Below are 20,495 nucleotides of genomic sequence, written 5' to 3'. Positions count from 1 at the left end.
CATCACAGCCTATTGTAGGCTGGACATGCAACAAAGAGCCCTGAAAATGTAGGATCAAGTAAAACAGATTTAAGTAGAATAACCTCCATGGAAAATCCACAGTATCTAGTGGCCACTGGCATGCACAACCCTTTGTGACAAGAGCATCATAAAGCTCCCAAAATAGAAGTGCAACAGAAAAACTCCCATCACCTTTCAACACTAAAACCACAATACAAAGACAGACCTCACTCCTCAGCTCCTTCAAATTCAAACTGTGAAAGTGAAAAACATTACAACAGCTCTGGAACTCTCTCTTGATAGGAATTTGTATTTGGCCCAAAAGGCCAAACTGTATCTGCCTGCAACACAACACACCACCACAAGAATTCTTTCTCTCCAGACCAACAGGACCAACATTCGAGGCTCATTAATGATCACTCTTTGAAGGGCGGACTGCTTAAATGTCAATGCTTTAATCAGGCACAAAAAGATTACAAAGAGAGAATCCCTTAAGGCAGTTTTTTTTCTTCTGTTCGTCAAGAATTTGCTACACTCTTGACATGCTAAAAGCTAACCAATAATTAGCAGAGCTGAGGAACCTCGAGAAACCAGATGCGGAATGCTAACTAATTTGTGCATGCTTCCCTGAACTCAGGGTATTTCCAAAATACGGCATTGAAATCATCAAAAGAGGAAGAAGGGTGTATCACAGTATCATTAAACAAAGGAAAACCCTCTGTATTTTAAGCCTGAGGCCACTGAAACAAGAAGACCTCCAAGTTTTAGAAACAGTTTGTCTGGCAATACCAACATGACAAGAATTCTTTTAATGCAGCATCAGGCCTCTTAAAAGGAAGGGCACAGAGCTCTGGACAGACTTTTGCAAGTTGATCTCAATACAGTTCTCAATGAAAACTCATTTTTGCACATGCTTGGCAAAGTGCTTTGCACTTCCCTGCAAACTGGAACTTCACGCAGAATGGCCCTGAGAAGTGTGCAGCTTCTCTGCCAGTGACAAGACCACCACAAGCCACCTTTTCATGACAAAGGACTCATCTCCACCTGAAGACTGCCAGCTTTTTACACTCTTGGGATGGGAGCATCAACCACTGCGTCCAAAGGTTATCAGACAGAGCCATGGAGTAACAAGCAGCAGTTTATTGCGTGTGATCAGTGCACTCAGCGGCACAGCAGGGATGTCACACAGCTACTTCCACATGTTTGGCTTCCTCCCTTCTGCTCCTCAGAAGCAGGGCTGCCCGCAAGTGGGCAAAACCTGGGCACAGCCACCTCAGTTTGCTCTCTCAGCAGACATACACACGAGTTTCTTAAGGCTACTGCTCTCTCACTATTTATTTTCACTGTAGACAGATATCCACCTCTCCTAACACAAAGTGATACAAGAAATGGTTATGTTAAAATAAACATTACAGAAAAACTCCCCTCTGAAGCTTATACAAAATAAGTTTGGGTATACTACCTGAAGATGTTTTCTTCTGAAAATCTTTTTTTTTTTAATGGTTACTTTTTTATTCACAACAGTGTTTTGCAGCTTTAATACTGTTCCTATGAGGAATTTAACACCTACACATCTTGACTGCTTATCCTCCACCCTTTGCATTTTTGAAGAACAAAAGCAGAAAAGAAATGTGGTTTTTTTCCATTTGGCAACTTTTATGAATGCCAAGTGTACTTGCAGTTCTCTCCCACCTCCTTCCACACCCTTTTCTGGCCTTTTTTCACTATTTTAGTATCTCCAAGGAGTTCTTATTGCACGGTCAGTAACAAGGAACTAGGTCAGATTAAGAATCATAAAACACACCCTTACTACCTAACCAGTCCCTGAAATAAGTTGTTTAAATTCAGACACTACAATAAGAAAGAGCTTTGTAGAAAAATATTACATTACACATTTAAACTTTAATTCATAAGTGAAAACTTTTAGTTAAATTATCACTCCACAGATGAAACTAAGTGCATGACCCCACTTCATGAGGAAAAGTATATACTAAAGGAAGTAAGTCCCAATGAAAAAATTCCAGGACTTCACCATAATTTCTGGTTTTCCTCTCAGGGCTGTCACAGCTGTCATTAAAATGAAAGAACAAGTAGAAGCAAGGATAGGAAAAATAATCTTGGAGCAACAACACTTCACATGCTCCTTGGAAGACCACTGGGAAAAGCCACCCTGATAAACTCTAACTCCACTCACTCCTTTTACAGGGTTTATATGAAGCAGAAGTCTTACTACCTTCTGGAAAGAATCAAACCAAGATTATCTTGGCAAGTTACAGGTATGAGACTACTGGTGCCCAGCTTGCCCTGTTTGCAGGCTGGGGAACCGGGAGGAAACACTGCAGGCACCACCTGCCCGGCTGTGGCTTGCAAGGTCCCCACAGCTGTTCCGGAGCACTGAGTGTCTTCTGTGACAGCAATGGCCAGAAAATTGAGTCATTTTTCAGCCCCCTGCAAGCTAAATTTACTGCCACCCTACCATCACAGTTAAGAGAATTACACCTTGAAATATTTGATCAATACTAACGTATGACCTAGTCTGCACAATCACATCTGCTGAGCCCTAAATCCTGCATTTAGTATGAAGATTATCATGAAACAAGCTGCTGTGACCTCTGGTTTCTAGTTATAGTTACTTTGGCCAACAGCTTGAAAAATATCTGGAAATACTATCTGTGTAAGCTTTGAGTATGCTCTGAACCACATAGTGAAAACAGTGAGTTTGTTTTGCAATCGCCTCTCCAACACAAAAGCCTTGTTGACAACTGTATCATCAGTACAGAAAATCCCAGAACCACTGAGTAAACCTTCTAAAGAGCTTCTTGGAACAAAATGTAAATAAAAAGAACAGGAAGGATGTGCAGCCCTCTCAGGACATCCCAACAGCCTCCTGAAAGGTTGAGCAGAGACAGGGGCTGCACACCAGACACCCCAAGGCAGATACATGACAGTATCAGACACCAAACTTTCTGAACAAGATGAAGGAAAAGGAAACTTGAAGAAGACTTTTAGCTTTGAGAATAACTTCACAGGAAGATTAGGAACTTGATGTATTCTAGAGATATTTGGTTAAATATTCTTACCTACACCCACACCAGATTCTCAAGTTCCTTTAACCAGTCAGGACTGAATCAACAGGCACACTGCTAATGAAATCTGTGCTTAAGAATCACTCTGTATTGGGATTGTAACAGCAGGAGAAGCTTAAAAAAGGAAAACAAAAAAGCAGTAAAAAGAGATGAAGCCATACCTGGATAACACGGGTTTCAGATAAAGCTGTTCCTTCACATACCAGACTCTGGATGCACTAAAGGATGACAAAAAGGTCTTCTCCCATGTAACAAGTGACAGGATGAGAGAAAATTACCTCAATCTGCACCAGGGGAGGTTTAGCTTCGATATTAAGAAAATATTTTTCATGGAAAGAGCTATCAAGCATTGGAAGAGACTGCTCAGCGTGGTAGAAGAGTCCCCATCCCTGGAAGCATTCAAAAAAACCGTGTGGATAAGGCACTTAAAGATATGGTTTAATGGTGAGCATGGTGGGGGTGCTGGGTTGATGGCTGCACTTGATCTTGGGGGTCTTTTCCAACCTTAACAATTCTATGATTCTACAAAAGTACTCAAGAGCATTTCCTTTAGGCTGAGGACAGTTCTTCCAGAGGGAAGATACTGCTGTCTGCCATCACTGATCAGGGAAGGTTCCTCCCCCAGGGCCGAGAGCAGAATTCCTGACACCCTCTGACCTACCTCCTCGCTCTGCAGAACCACCAACACACACAGAGCACAATCATCTTCTCTCCTCTCATACAAGAGCCATAAGGTAAAAGTGCCTTAGAATACAATTTCCTTTTAAATCCTTATTGAACATATATCTTAGAGAAAAGATACCTAAAAATTATACACACAAGGTGTGCAGCACACACCCACACATAAGCAGGTGCACAGACCAGTCATAGAAAGCAAGAGACACTGACACACGAATTACAAAGCCAAAATGCTTTGTTACTACTTTTGCTGTGGCCCTACTTCCTTCAAATGAATCCCAACATGCAGAGGCAAGTTAGATTCGACAATAGCCTCTTTTTGTGTGTAACTACACACAAGAGATACAGCATGACCATTACACTGAATTAGGACATTCAGATCCAACAATTCCACCAAGATTTAGACAAAGAAATGCTGGAAGCCACCAGCTGTGCTCATCAGTTCCATTAATTCTTAGGGTGGTCCTGTGCGGGGACAGGAGTTGGGTTCAATGATCCTTGTGGATCCCTTTCAGTTCAGGATGGTTTTTTTTATTCTAGTAAATTCCTCAAGGTCCCCAAGGCTGACTTGCAGCTCAGTCTCACCTAGACCCAACTGCCCTCACACTTCTACATGTAAACTGAACTAGCACTGGGAGTAGGGGGGCCACATGTTTCAAAAGGCTGAGCCAGTGCTTTAAGATATCCACTCAGTTGTATCCCATAACAGAACCACATTCCTGCTCACCGCTTCATTTCAATGAATCAGAATTGGAAATTACATGTAGGAGACAAACAAGGATTGTGGAACAGCTTTTCACCTTGTCCTGTGTAACTCAGTGACTCACTACACACAAACCCTCAACTTTGTGCAAACAATGCCAATACACATGAGCCATTGTCCACACGGTTATTAGTGCACTGTAATTTCATCTCCTCTTTAATACATCCATGTTCTGGTGAGCAGACTTTACACTAGATGAAGGAATTTGCATTAGTCATGGCCCAAGAGCAGAGGCAAACAGGTAGGAGGAAAGGACCAGGGCAGATAATTTAGAACAACTCTTCTAATTCTGTGCAGAGAACCAAACAGCATCACTTGTCACAGACACAGAACATCTCTACACTTCTGATGCTACAAGGTGAGGCACTGGAACATGGATGCCCCATCCCTGGAGGTGTTCAAGGCCAGGTGGGACAGGGCTTGGATCAACCTGGTCTGGTGGACCATGGCAGGGGTTGGAAAAGCATGGCCTTCAAGAACCCTTCCAACCCAAAGCATTCTGTGATCCTGTGACAAAGAGGTTAGACACTCCACAGCATGGTATGAGCACAAAGAGGGGCTAAAGCCTGCCAAGATTCTTCTCAGAGGGTGCTGAAATGTTTGGCTTAGAGAAGCAGCTCCGAGTGACCACTACAAACAAAAACCCCAGGGTCTGTCCATCACAGGGACAGCAGCAGCAACACAGTGCCAAGGACCCTCCACAGACCTGCAGTTGCAGGAGGTGTTTCAGAAACCAACACGACCCCAGCCTGTTTTAACAACACTGCTCCAAGCCAGTCACAGGGACACTTAAGAGGTGCAATGCCCACGACATGACACTGCAATGATGGAAGTACCAGACACTCATTTAACTAGTGAAGAAGCCACAATCATCCCTCAGCTGCCAGGGAGATCAGAAACCACAGAGTCACAGCAATCAGACCAAACAACTGTATGTGTGTTCCACCTACACTAGGTGATGAACAACAAATGTTCAGTCTAATTTACTTCTCAGAGTTTTTATTAAAAAGTTTACATTCTTTGGCATTTCACCCAACCTGAAATGGAGAGCGATTTTTTGTGGGTTTGGTTTTGACTTTTTTTTTAAACAGCTGTGGTTCACAACCGTCTTGCAAAAATAATTAACAAGAAGAATTCATACACCTACTCCAAGGCAACTTAAATATCACAATGTTTCCCCGTGTCCATCACAGCTTGTTTTACTCCTTTCACTCCTGACCGAATTTTCCTTTCCAGGACGGTGTTCAACATCCTTACCCACGAACCAGGTTAATATGGACACAGACTTTAAAAACAAAAAAACTCACCCACCCCAAAACATTCATGCTAATTTTCTCTACGTGTTTAGTATGACTTTTTTTTTGAACAAGGAAACTTCGTTAGACAGACTTTAAATTTAAGAAAAATCTATTTGTCAATGTCACTTCAGTAAAGCCAGTAAATGTAGTCAAAGCTAAAACAGTGCCCTGAAACCTAATTTATTTCCTTGGAATCACAAATCTATGACTGAAGTCAACAGGCTTTACTGTTAAGAAACCTGGAAAAAAATATTTATTTCTGAGAACTACCAGCAAAGTTTCTTTGCAGGTATTCCAGTCAGAGAACAGCTGCAGAACAGCCAAACCAGAACCCTCCTCTGTGAACGAGGTACCTTGTCCAAGGCTTAACATAATGTTATTTGTGTCTCTGAAACATAAATAATCCAAAAACTGATGTGAGCAACACCTTCAGGCTTGCTGATGAAAGCACAACAACAAACTCAAAAAATGTTCAAAAACAAGCAAAAAACCTTCCTAAGACATATACTGAAGCCCTTATAGCTGAGCATTTACATATATTAACATTTGTTAAAACTGGTAAATGCTCCAATATTGTATTTTGGTTGATCCGAAACAACAGATGGATTTTCTTTTTTATGTGCAACTAATTTAGGGCTGATTTCTGCTTCAGAAAGTGTATTGTACTTAAGGTACCAAGTAGTGATAATCCTAATTATTTGGATACTGATATGTGTCAGGTTGTTAAGTACCTCTGGCCAAGAATTCATCTGTATGGCACGAGCACAGAACCGTGAAAACATAAAATAACCAAATAGCACTAGTTTTTAAGTAAGACTTTGTGATTTCAAAGTCAATCCTATGATCAGTCACAGATTAAAGATGCTAAGGAAGGTTAATCTAAATTATCCAGAGAAGAAATTTGACCCTGCCCAGTCTTGGGGAGGGGGACACCACATTTTACCTGCACTGGTTCCCAGGGATGTTCAGGAAGACTGAACAACTCTATCTGAACTTCTGGAATAAAGGATAAAATGTGTCTGTCAAAGAACATCACTCTTGTTCACCTCAGAAAACAAGGTGCAAACACAAAGTTTATGAAAATGAATTATCAAACAGCATTTACTGAGGTAATACAAGAGTTTGCACGCTTGGCTTTTTTTATTACAGGAAAACCACAGGTCTAATTGAGATGAAGACTCATGATACTAGACTGTGCTAAGAAACAGAATAAGAGACAACTACCCACCTAAAGCACAAGGCAAACAGAGGAAAATCTAAGCACTAAAAACTTCCTAACTCATCAAGCTGGCAGCTGAAGAGACGCCATTTTCCCAAAGCTTTGAGGCTTGTTGGACAATCCTTCAGGATTGTCAACGTTGTATTTACCATGAGCTTAAATACATTAATTTAATGAGCAGCTGGGAAAAAAAATGTGGTTTTGTTTTACCTTCAGCTGAAAGCTGTGCGGTGGGGAAGCGCAGGAGGAAGACAGACGGTTTATTACTGTTTCATTAAAAGTAATAAGAATTTCAACTTCATTAACACAGAAACTATATTCTGCTTGTGAATAAGACTCAATCTTAAGAGCTGTCAGCCAATATGATACTCAATGTGCCACTCCTCATGTACCTCTGTCCTGAACTTTGCTTTTAGTAGGTGGCTATAAAAAAGCTTTACAACGCATTTTATTTAGAGACTAATCTGATAGTTAAGAAAACCTCACAAGTCTAGGTTGTTCCTAGTCTTAGCAAGATGCTGAGGGAATATGGTGTCAATGAAATGCATGCACTCTTTAGTCTTTCTCTAAAGCTGCAGTTACTCAACACTTTTGTCCATGAAACAATTTTTGTGCACTTCATTTTTTAATCATACCGAACATAAATAAAACTGTAACTGTCACCTTCACTGAACTACTTATAAATTATTCATATTACAAGGTTTTATGTTTTTCTAACTGTAAAAGATAATTGTTGCCCTATGAGTGCAGAAGGGCAATCTGCACAGGGTACACAAGGACCCAGGAAGGAATTCATTAGCAGTAAATTGCAGGCATGTCAGTATGTGTATGTATCACTTCGGTTATCACCAGTGATAACTAAATTTTCCACCTTAAAGGTCTCTTCCAGCTTCCCAACATAGTCACATGCTAAGATCAACCTAAGTCTCTTCATGGTGAAGGATTGAAGCTATGTAGCACTGGTCAGTGCGTCTTTGATCAAGGTTTCAGGAGGCTCTCTGGCAGACAGCAAAGCAGAAAGACACAGAACAATCTCAGGGATTTTACACCAGCTGGCTGCTGATCATCTTCAGTTTGAGCTCCAGAACTGTTACCTGCATGACAAAGCCTTACAAAGTATCACCTGTAAAAGGACAGATCACCAAAAAATGGGAATGGACGTGAAAGACAGAGATTAGGCAGTAGAAAATTATGGCAGGAGTCTGGTTTCCATCACTCCACTGTCCCTGTTTTGGAGGCCCACATACTAACACTAAGGTACTTTTATTAAGTAGAAACCAGCATCTGCAACTTCATTTAACACAAATTTCTTTTGGCTTTACAGTAACTACAAGCATCTCCACTTTTGTGGTGACTCTACAGTTCTAATTACTTGCAATGGCTATCCAAAAACAACACCCTTGATACAGTTACACTCCTAGAAGCTCACCTTGGACTATAGAAACAATAGATTTTAACAATGGTTAATACCATTTCACCTACTGAACGTACAGAAAATTATTAAAAGGATGAAAAAACCCACTTCAAAATACCAGTTATTTCTGGAAACAAGAAGCAGATGTTCTCCTCTGTTTGGCTCAGCTGTGCTACAGTACAAGAGTGCCTTTGTTACGCTGTCAGCAATAATTTATTTTATTTATTACAGCCATTTTTTAATGGCCATCAATGTACTATTTGTGCATGACTTACATTCACGCAGATCTATTTCTTTATATCTAAGCCATCAAGAAGCATCAAATACCCACTCCAAACAGCAGACCCCGTTATGACACAATTCTGCAAATTAGGTTTTTTCCTCTTTCCACTGTATTAATAAAAAGGGAACAGGAATAGAAGAAGGAATTAGTATTGCCAAATGAAGTTGAATTAACATTAATCAAGAATTACTGCAAGAAGACAAAGTTAGGAAAATACAAGAGCTCACAGTATAAAAATAAACTCCAACTCTTTGAAGTCAAATAAAGGCAAAGCTTTCTGAACCACGAAAGTAAACACTGTCTAGAACAAAGTCATGAAGAACTAAAAAGATACTATATTGGGAAAAGGATCCATTAAAAATGGAAGAGAGCATGCTCATGGGAGGGGAGGAGAAATAAAGACAAAGGAGAACAAGCATTTGCTGTTTGGCCCTATCAACCACTGAGCCCTTATCTGTGGCAGAATGAACAACTCCCCTAAAGACCAACATCAGAGCCTTTGTATGAATCTGATAAGGAATTCTGGGCCTCAAAAAAAATCACACCTTTAATGAGAGCACACACATGGTGGCATAAGCGTTTATCCTTCCCTCCTACTGCTCTGAACAAAAGATTTTCTCCTATTAAAATATTCCCAAATTACGAATTTAATAGCCCCACCTGTGACAACAAACAGCAAAAACACTGCACAGTAAATTCCATATTCCCAAGCTGCAAAACCTGGAGGATCTGCATGAATAAACAATCACAGATTTACCACCACACAGACATTTGCATAACCCTAGGAGAAAAATGCAGATATTAAAATATTAAACAAGTGTATGAAATCCTATTGTTTAAGTATAGGTATGATTTTTTTTTAGACTGATTAAGTATCCAACTACTGTCAGGGTTTCCTTTCTCTGACAAGACAGAAGGGATGATTTGTTAGGATAATCTGTTATCAAAACTAACATCTGAGAGAAGCCTTGCAAATTCTGCACTTTCAGGCCATACCTGAGAGACAGGTACAGATTTATTTCCAGTGTCAGCACGGGGTCAGAGGCCATCAGGGAACCAGCAAGGCAGACGTGTGACTAGGTGGGACTCACTCAAATCCTAGAGCAGCATCTGCCACATACATGGGCATCAGTCCACTAGGAAATATTCTGGAACTCTTCCCACATGAGAAGTCACTTGCATCACATATGTACAATATGCACCTCAGTGATGCACCAAAGGAGAGCAAAAGGAGCAAAATATTTCCCCGCCTTTGTGTAGTTCCAAAAGAGATTCGAAACAGAGTAACACAATAGCAATTACGTTAAAATGTACACATCTTTAAGTTTTTGCTACAATCCCTACAAATTCATCTAAATAATTCCCTCTGCCAAATAAATTAAAGATTATAACACATGAGGTATCTGAGCAACAACAAGCAAAAAAAAAAAAAAAAAAATCAAGTGTGTACATGCCTAATATGCATAACTTATACACTTTTAACAATTAGCAAACACTGGAATGTTACCACAACACTGAAAACTTGCCCTAACAGAGATTTTTCCAAACAAAAATATTTGTAGCGTCAAGAACTAAAACATTTTATTGAGCAAGCCACTGAGATAACTTTCAAAATAATTATAGAAATATTTTAATATCTGCCTGTTTAGTTTCATAGTTCTTAAAAATGAAAACATTTTGTCAAGGAAAAGACCTACAATCAAAATCATATGGATAATTGTACTACTTGTAAGCAAAATCTGGCATGTGGTGTGTTTATCTGTATTTTTCCAGAGACTGCACAGATGACAGGAACGAAGCACCAGACCATGCTACTAATCAGCACAGCCCCAACCCTGTAATTTGTAATAAATACCCAGGTAAATTGCTCATATAAACTGCAGGATCAGAAATAGAGATGGGGGCAGAAAGGGACTGAAAGCATTTGAAAGTCAAGTGGACAAGCAGCTTTGGCTTATCATAAAATACCGATCATGGCTCAGGGAATTTGGGGGGTTCCTGTACAAAAATGCAGTCAAAGAACACAAGCTGATTCCGTGTGGGAGGAGCTGATGATACCTTCCCACGAGAGTAGGAGGGGAGAGATGAAGCCACACATTTTGTCTGTGTACAACTGGATACTTCAAGACAGGAGTCACCAGATCGTTCATGCTGTGCAGGGACACCTGAAATTTGGGTCTGATCCCAATGGCTGCACTAAACAGGTTTCAGCTTCCCTGCCCAAAGTCTTGCAGCCTACAGAGGAAAGAGGACAAGTCAGGATGTTGAGAATGAATAAATAAATAAACAAAAATGCAATTGTTTTCTCCAGTTCACTTATCACCCTACGTCCATCTGTCATCACATCCTGGAGCAGATGTTTGGAAAATCTGTCAGTGTGAACGTGACAAGGGATTCAATTTTTTGGTTTGTATCTGAGCAGCTAGTACAGATCCAGACTGGGGACCCCCAGGTACACCCTGCTATCCAATCAGGGAAAAGCTTTTCTGTCTAAATGTATGTAAACAAAAGTATCCCAAGAAAACAAAAATGATTTGACTGTAATTATCCACTCAGCAACAGGCAGAGGACCCAATCCTGCCAAGTTTTAAGTACATGTCTAACTTTAATCACGAGTAGTCTCACCATGCAGTGTCTCTAAGAGCCTGCCAAAAAAGGGGCAAATTAACAAGGGAATTTAATCTTTTAAAATCATTTTAGAAGTACTATTACTTAGATTAGCAAAGATTAGAGTTTTTTTGTCAACAATTAAGATACCTTGGCAAATTCAAACCTGCACACAACCCTGATGTCACTCTCATTGGGAACCTACACAAATGCACATGAGCACACAAGCAACCAGTCATTGTGATACCTGACAGTTCAACACTACAAGCTTAAGCAAAATACTTACTTTAAGGCAGTTTTAGCCAAAACAAAGTAACAACCCTAAGGAATTCCATGACAGCTGCTGGGGGGAAAACTGGGGATGCCTAAAATTAAGGAACAAAGAGCCCCACACAGCCACAGAGGTTGGTACAGTGAGTGGAAGCAGTGGTGGGCAGAGGTTCTGGGCCAGGCCAGATTACCTGCTCCCCAAAGTCCAAGCCATGACGAGCCAGCACGGAATGCCAGCTCATGAATGACACTTCTGTGATGAACCCAGTTGCCCAACACTGCAAACCACACTAGCAAAGGAATTTTGCTAACTGAAGACTCCAAGTGAAGAGAAAGAAAGAAAGCTCTGAAGAAAGAGGGGAGTGCTAAAAATAAGGAAAAAAGGACGGACACAGAGACTGCCTCTTCATTAACTTACAGGCACAAGGAGGAATGTGTCAGATGTCCCAAAGTGAGTAACCATTGGGACTGAACATCTGTATTCAACTCACTAGGCTGACTTGAAAGGGAAATAGGGACTCTCTCCTGGTAGAATGCACTCCAGAGCAGCCTCTGAGCAGTTCCCCAAGTAGTCCTTCCATAATTAACTTATAAGGAAGACCAGGCAGGACATTCTGCTCTCCAATAAGTATCAAGGGAGAACAGATGTTTCCCAGTCTCCAAGGGACAAACTCACACTCTTGAGTTCACTTCATACCACTAATTCTTGAGCACATGAAAAAAAAAAAAAAATCACAGCAAGGCAAACAAATCAAGGAAGGCAAAGGGTAAGTAAGCAAACAAACTCCAATCACACCTTCAATAAATGCAAACGATATCAAACCTATTCATTAATAAGTTAATGCTCCATGACATTAGCATTCCCAAAAATACATGGCTGATTACAGAGTAGCTTGTAGGGAAGGGACAGAGAAGGCAGTTAATTGGAAAATGCATTTTATTGTAGCTTACCAGCCTCACACATTTCTACACTCCCACTCACTGCAGAAACATCTTTATGAAGTCTGCGCAGCATAATTAGTTTGGTTTTGTTTAAATCTGCATCACTGTACAGGTAAGCAAAGCCTTTCAGCTCCCTAACTTTTCCCATAAGTTTTGCATCGCTGAAATATGCATCATTTTACTTTTCGGCGATTTACTTCTTGTTCTTCTTCCAACAGCTGGCCCGCAGTAGTTCACGCAGCGCCTCGCTGCCTGTACCCAGCGTGTTACTGGGCGTTTAAAGCACCGCTGGTCCCGAGAGGGCCAACTTTGGAGAGAAATAAATAAATAACCCAACTCCAGACAGACAGTTGTGCGCCAGCCCGGTATGAGCGCGCACCGCGGAGCCCGCGCTGTCGGAACACGGATTTACGCAAAGGAAAAGCGAGAAAGTAAATAAAAAGACCCGCTGGGAAGGAGCCGGAGCCGCCCTACCTCCGGAGTGCGCTCCGCGGGCTTCTTCCGCAGCGCCTGTTTGATCCTGGGCTCCACCGGGGCGCTCATCCTCCAGCCCTGCGTCCCCCGCCCCGCGGCACTCGGCAGCGCCTGCCGGGGCGATCACACCGGCGCGGCCCAACGGGACTCCCGCCGGGGCTCCGCCGCCCTCCGGCCCCGCGGGGGACGCGCCCCGAAACTTTCCCCGCGCCGGGGCCCGGGCGGGGAGCGGGAGCGGACCGGGGGAGGCCGGGGCGGGAGCGGGACCGGGCGCGGTGCCCGCCGCCGGGCTGGCTGCTCACCAGGCGGGCGGCGCTCGGGGCGCCTCGGGCTCAGCGGCGGCGGCGGCGCTCGGGGCGGGCGGCGGCGGCTCCCGGCGCGTTCCCGGGGCGGCCGGCGCCGCTCCCCATCGCGGCGCGAGCGCTCCGTGCGCGAAGTTACCGGCCCGAGCGGGACTCCCCGCGCGCTCGGCCCCCGCGGCTCCGCCCTCCGCGCCCGCACAAAACGATGCGGGCGGGCGAGTTGTTCCGCGGCACGGCGCCAGAGGGTCCGGAGAGGAACCCCGCGGCCGGGAACGAGCCCGCGCCTCCCCTAAACACGCCGGGAGTCGCCGCCGCCGCTCGGACCCCCCCGGCCCGATCACCCGCCGCGCATCCCCCCGGTGTGGAAAAGCGCGAGCGCGGGCGCTTAAACCCAGAGAATCAGCGAAAAGCGCGAGGGGCGGGGCGGAGGGGAGTGGGCAGGCAGGGGGCGGGGCCGGCGGGCGGTGCGGGACGAAGGCTCGCGAGGGTTGGGAGGGGCCCGGCGCATGCGCGCTGTGCGTTCCCCGCCCCCGGGGCGGGAGGAGGCCCCGAGTTGGTGCTGAGAGTCGCTTTTGTGCTGCTCGTGTCTCCGGCGTAAGGCGTTTGCTGCGTTCAGCCGCGTCCCAGATAGCGCGTTTTCTGCTTCACTTGGGATCACAGTGTCCGCAGGCAGGCATAACATGCCGTCACGGCACCGCTCCCCTGAGTTTGCGTGCGCTCCCCCTTTCTCTCACCACAGTTTATAGACTATTGACCTCCGTGATTCCTGAGCTCCTCCAAGCCTTCGGCTCAGGTCTGTTCTGGAGGAGCGGCCTGACCCTCAGAGAGCCTGGCAAGGGCGTCTGGGGCAGGGCTGCGCTCCCCGCCCGGAGCACAGAGCTCGCCGTTAAACACAAACTAGTAAATACAAAGTGCCTCCGCAGCTCGGCACTCCTGGGGGGGTTCTACCAACTCCTTCCAGGCCCCGCGCTCCTGCTCCTGACACCCGCTCGGGGACAACGGGAAGCAGCCACATGCTAAACACGCCTCGGAAGATTCTCCTTCCTACTGGAAGTCAGAGTCTGTAAACTTAGGAGGTCAAAACTTTGCAGGCGCACAACTCGTGTTTGTCCTTCTGTTTTTTCCTCTTTCCTTCCTAATAACCAAGAATGTTTTGTTTTTACCCTTTCTCCAGCTACCCCTTCCCGTTCTCTTGACCACTTGCCCTTTATGGCACAATTGCCTTTGTTGTGCTCAAGGACTTGATTGTCCCTTCCAAGTTGTTTTATAATATTTCTAGTGTTTTCTTCCAAAAAAGAAAAAATCTGAGGAAATATGACATTTCCTCCAGCATAGACTGTTTTGATACTGTGTCTGGTACCACTGCAGGCACAACAACCCTGGGATGCACAGCCGGGATCTAAAGAGCAGCTACTCTTAACATCACAGTCATTACACTGCATCCACAACAGGGAGAATGTGAGATGCTCCCAAAACTGACAGTCAGGTAAAGACACAGGTTTCAGTCTCATAAAGTCTATCAAAACTATTTTTCTTTTTTTTTTTCCCTTCTATTTGTACTTCCGCTGTAAATGTAAGATTTCCAAATATCATGTCTATTATTGTTGCAAAGGTCAGAAGTTTGTACTAGTTATTTGGCAGAACATGTTATCCTTCTTCAACTCTAGTACATAAAATATTATTTCCAGTGGTGTGGGAATCTCCACAGATTCCCTGCCAGGAAACCAAATGGAAAAGATAGAAATAAAAGGTTCTCCTGAGTAACTAAGGAGAAGAACTGAGACATGAATCCTTCTCTATTAGGAGAGGCTTTTTTTCTTATTTTTTCTTTTTTTTCTTTTTTTTTTTTTTTTTTTTTTTTAACTGGAGATGTGATAGCAAATCAAGAGCTTAATCAGCTCAGTTTATAATTACAGATCACGTAAAAGATTAGTCAATACTTCCCATGTGCAGGTGGCTGGAAAAAATTAATGAACTAGGAAAAAACCCCAAGATTTTAGTGAAATCTGCACAGTCACAGTTCTCATGGATCTGAAATAATTTAAGCCCTAATCTTGGTTTTTAGAAGGGAAGTAATTTTACCACCTATTACAGCTGTTCAGCATTCCTGCAATGAACACAACACAGAAGTGGACACCCACCGTGGGAATAAAGTTAGTAGCCTAAAAATTCTTTTTTCTTTCACACACAAATTCTCATAACTGAACACCAGTCTACAGCCAGGCACAGGAGCAGTGAGGGAGCCAGAAGTATTCCAAAGCTGCCATTCCAATTTAATTGCTCGGCTCAACTGACCCGTGAAAGAAGACTTTCCTCACTCCAAAACTACCTGAATTTGGGTGGGTAATGGCTCTAATAGCTGCAATTATTTCAGGGGCTATTTCAGCCGTAGGGTTTACTCTCCCAAATATCTGGAGAACAATGGAAATGAGTGCCATGATCCTCACTGCTTACTGGTATTACAGCCAATGTTTCCACGTGGTAAAGCCGACATAGTTAAACACAATTAAGAGGCTTTCACAAGTGAGTAATTTCAGGGCTAGGATTAAGGGATGTGGCCAAGCAGGATGCCTTTTGTCCATGCAGAGGGGAAAATTTGCTTCCCTTTTGTCTGGATTATATCCCTGCACAAGTAAATCAGCATCACTTACCGCAGAGTATTTTAATTGAAAACTAACAGTATCTGTATCGTGTAAGAATCAAAGGTGCTTTGCTATTAATACGGATGAGTTGCTGTCTCAGGAGATTAAACGTTTCTGCTTCAAACATCCGTGAATTTGGGAAGACCAGCTGAGTTATAGAGCACATCTCCTCCTCCCATTATGTTCCCTCAATTGTTTTGCTTCACTGACACTCCCAAAGATGCCTTTTAATCTCACGCCTTTTACCACCATGTGTACATCCCAGATTCCTCAGGGTAAAACTCAACTTCCTCACCTCTCCCACTGGGAAAGATTCATAATCATCATGCACTGAAATATTTTTAACTTTTTTTTTATGTATTCCATGTATTTAGTGTCCTGTGAGTTTTACAACCTGGCAATTTCCTTCCTCTCGTTCTCCAATCTGTCTGTTAGGCTATTGGTTTTAATCTCTTAGTTTTGGGAAAAAAATTCCCTTTGGACATTCATGCACATCTTTGGCAACAGCTACTAGCTAAATATGTGGTTAACACACCTCAAGGAAGATACACAAATTAATTCTCTGCCTGACTGAAGCAAAACAAAATATTCTGGGATTCCCAGTGGGAAGAACCTCTTCAGATAGTTTTACCATATATGCTTATTCTGATGATGAACTTCCTGAAAAACTGGGGAGGAAAAGAGATCCTTAGTAATTTTGTGAAAGCTCACGTTTTGCAGAGAAGCTACATTTTTGCAAATGGCACAACACTGTCCAGATAGATATGTAAGAACATTGATCTCCTGGCTAAACCAGCATTTTGCAGCTCAAATTTTCCATTTCTCAAATTAAATGGGAAATACTAAATTATCTTTGTAAAATCAAGAGCAAGAGTGAAATGGTCATTTTGTATTGTACTGCTAATTCTGCTCCTTCTGAAGCAAAATTCCCCACTGTGCGTATTCCCAGAGCTTCTGTTCAAAGAATAATGGTAAAAGTAGAAGAGAAGAAACAGAACTGTGAGATCATTATCTTTCTGCTGTATTATAATAACGTTAGTTTAATATTTCGTTTTTGTGAACTAAACCCCCACCTTTCTTCTCTTTAACTCAAGACTAGCACGGCTTCTTTAAAAAAAAAAAAAAATCTAGTACAGATTTTTCCTGAAGGGCTTTCCTTCCATATATAGATTTTTCCTGAAGAGTAAAAGCTTTGTACACATAAGCAATTGCAGATCTCCTTGTGACAGTCAAACACTGATTTTCCAGCCTTTATCAACAATACTGAAACAAATGGGGAGCTTGACATCTTTTAAATATGGGGATGGAACACTTTCTCTACTTACGTTTTACCTTCAGTGGCAATTTTCCTTGCTTTTCACGTTCACTGTCACACTTCTGTGATGGTCTCTAACGTGCTGACTGCTGGTGTGAATGCACTGGGAATTCAGTGAGCCTTAAGATTGAAAGGTTTTAAGATTGTATTAACATGCAAAGAGAGGGCATGACAAGCCCCAGCTGCTCCCTGGAGCAGCCTGAGCCATAGCCCAGCTGGAGGCAGTAACAATTTCCTACATCTTAGTTGCCAATTGAAGGGCACATATCTCAGCTGAAGGCAATTTATGGGGTGTCCACGGTAAAGGCTTCATGTAGGACAGGTAGAAATTTTGAAATAACAAATATTTTATGCTTGAGGATGCACAGTGTGTTGGGAACATTTCACCCTGACCTTTGTGTCAGGTAATTCTTGGTCAGTGCTTACGGAGTCTTCGTTCCCAAGTCAGGAACAATCTGCAAGAGGAAACAGTGAATTGGGTTATTTGCTATTCATTTACTAAGGTTTCTATGAACACAAAGACTGGCATTGATGCACTCTCTGGAATTTGCCAGTGAGGACAGTGAAAACTGTTTGTGTTGAAACGGAACAGGCTGTCCCGTGACACTGACATGTATGTTCTCATCTTCCTCATTTCCCTCCCTTGTCCAGATGGGAAACAACAGGTATGAAGAAGGGCATTCCTCTACCTTGCCACTGCTGAGTGACTTGAAAGGGTCTGTCCAGAGCCTGCCACCACCCTGGTGAAGTTACCAATCCCTGATAAATGTGAGTGAGTGGGATGAGGAGAGAAAGGACTCCTGCCAAATCACTGGAGCGTCCAAACTGCCTCAGGCATGGTGTAGCTATCAACAGTGTCTGATAAAACAGAGTAAGAACTGAAAGAAACATTCGAAATTGTTACAAAATAGCATGTAAACCGCAGCTGCTTCGCTCCAAGCCACGAGTTCTTGCTACACACTCTGCAATGGAACAGCTCTGTCTGAAACAGGATCTTTTATCAATTTTTTGGTGTGTCTTCTGCCTCTTTATTTTTACTACACACAATCTACAGGTACTTGATTCCAGCACTTTGTTGGCAAAACCCAAAAGAGCATATGGAGAATACAGATATTGGAGGTATCCAGAAACAGTATACAGATGTCCATGCTCAAGACTGAAAAAATTAAAGATGAGGGTGGCAGGGGAAAACCTCCGCTGACAGGAGGCAATCTGGAGTCTGGTGACTGCCCCATTTGCATGTTCTTTGTTGCGATAATCAGGTTACAACTTCAGCGGAAAGATTTTCTTCATTTGTTGTCAGAAACCTCATGCCAAAAACCATTAGAAAGGGGAGGGTGGGTAAAAGAATGGGCTGGGCACAGATAAAGATGAAGACTTAAATAATAAAGAGAAAGAACAGTCTGGGCATGGGAAACTCTCCACCAGTAATTTGGTATCAGTTGCCAGTTTAACGTATCTTATTCCAAACATTTAATGTCTCTTTCATTAATTTTTCGGGGTTATTAAAAGTTGTACAACTATAAGCTGCAAGATTTCACAAACAGTGAGGATTTTGTGTCTGTGACCTGTTATAACCCAGAGAGAATATGCAATTGGATTTGTATTTTTCTACTGAGTAGCTATTTTCAGAGGCAAAAAGCCAAACACTTGCATAACTCAGTATGACCATTCTGTGTATCTGTGGCATTTGTCACTGCTCAACACTTTGGCTGACAACGTTGAGCTGGTAAAAGAACGAGGCATGCCTACAAAGAGCAGCCAGTTTAAATATGATAAAGATTAGAGTAAATACGATTTCAGTCCTTCCCCTTTTTTAAGTAAATGGAGTAATTCTCTGAGCATGTGGGAAAATAATAAACAACTTCTCTTCTGCCAAAGAACAGGCTAATGGTCTAGACTTTTTCTTAACTGGCAGTCATCTGGATTAAGAAATTGTGAATAAATGCGACACCCGATTTCACTGCTTTTATGCAATCGAATACATGCTACTTATTTGTGAAATCCTATGAGAACTATTACAGCATTTGAATCGAGACCAAGGCTGGGGAAGACTGCATTTCTTACGTTCTCTTGCTGCTGGTGTCAAGGTGCTTTGCAACCATGGGCTTTGCTGTCCTAGCTGAGACCAGAGGGATGATTCAGCCAGCATCAGATCAGCTTTCCACTGTTTGCAGATGTTTGGTGTGTTTGTAGGAAGATACAGGTCTCTGTGTTTGTGTTTTTGTGTATGTGTATAAACGATAATTTCATTGCAAAGAAATGTTGCAGTTTAGTAGACTCAGTCCAGGCCTGGGAGCCAGAAATGCTTGGTGAACTCATTGCAAAGTTATGTAGGCCAGAATTCCCTGTATCATCCGCTGGTTTTAGTCACATTTTAATGCTGTCAGTCTGATTTTTCTGATGAAGAGAAGATAAACAGCTCCTGCTGACATGAGTTAGCAAGAGCTCAGCTCCTCCACACTCTTAAACTGGGTTCCCTCACCTTGAAGTACTCACTGGCAGAGGCGGTTGCTTTTATCATCTGTCTTTGCAGGATGTCATACATCCTTATTATTCCTTATGATCTCTTCTCCAGCTTTTAATGACCTTACAGAGCTAATGAGATGTTTAGTTCCCCCACCCAAGCACAACCATATGGATGAGATGATATCAGGAAACTCGCTGAAACCATTAAATCTCAGGCATGCGGAATTTCCAGAAAGTTCCTGTTTTCAGTATGTCAGTTTTAGTCTTCAAATGCAGAAGCATACAGCCTGCTCACATGATGACAGCAGCATAACAGAACAAACTGTCTTCTGCAGACAAAATCCTAACTATTTTTAACTTTAGAAAGATCTGCAGATGACTCTTCTTCCACTCAATGTGGTTTTCCTCCCTTCCTTGTAGAGACCCTGCCCTTGGTAACATCATACAGTAATTCTGTGTCAAAGGATATTGATTCCTAGTAGTGTCCCAATATTTGTGGTCATGTGGTCAATCACTTTTCCATACACAAAACAGGCAGGAACCCTCACTGCAAACCCCAGTATCCCACTCTGAGTGGCTGCAGCATCTCCCAGCACGGATTTCACCCAGGAGGGGAGGTTGTGTCCAATGTACAGCAACTCCTGGAGTGTGTGTGGTCTGTGGTGGGGGAAAATGTGAGGGGAGAGGGAAGTGGCACTTCATCCTGTGCTTTTCCAGTAGATGGTTGTACTGG

At 42.9% G+C, this 20,495-nt stretch overlaps 1 protein-coding gene and 1 long non-coding RNA gene across 5 annotated transcripts in view; one reads left to right on the top strand and one right to left on the bottom strand.

Annotated features, from left to right (window-relative positions):
- RAPGEF6 (Rap guanine nucleotide exchange factor 6) overlaps positions 1 to 17,323 on the bottom strand; it is a 127,339-nt gene extending 110,016 nt beyond the window's left edge. The window contains exon 1 of one of the 2 annotated variants that reach the window (XM_085073526.1): positions 17,304 to 17,323. Coding sequence is in view for 1 of the 2 variants with exons in the window: in XM_085073525.1 (XP_084929651.1) it covers positions 13,035 to 13,103 (69 nt within the window). In the remaining variant the exon portion in view is untranslated. Of the gene's footprint in view, positions 1 to 13,034; positions 13,715 to 17,303 lie in introns of those variants that run through there. The other variant, XM_085073525.1, reaches the window with a different exon arrangement.
- Positions 13,878 to 18,296, top strand: LOC146431173 (uncharacterized). 3 transcript variants are annotated; one of them, XR_014854894.1, is made up of 2 exons: positions 13,878 to 14,822; positions 17,945 to 18,296. It is a non-coding gene; the product is annotated as an uncharacterized LOC146431173 (long non-coding RNA). The 3 variants fall into 3 exon arrangements; XR_014854895.1 differs by lacking the exon at positions 13,878 to 14,822 and adding an exon at positions 15,361 to 15,489; XR_014854893.1 differs by lacking the exon at positions 13,878 to 14,822 and adding an exon at positions 17,572 to 17,615.
- Positions 18,297 to 20,495: the final 2,199 nt, after the last annotated feature.

Source organism: Lichenostomus cassidix, chromosome 13, assembly GCF_008360975.1.
Source record: "Lichenostomus cassidix isolate B80296 chromosome 13, HeHo_3.0, whole genome shotgun sequence".
In the NCBI taxonomy this organism is placed as follows: Eukaryota; Metazoa; Chordata; class Aves; order Passeriformes; family Meliphagidae; genus Lichenostomus; species Lichenostomus cassidix.
Note: the sequence above shows the minus strand (reverse complement) of the source record. Positions and strands in the feature narration are given on the sequence as shown.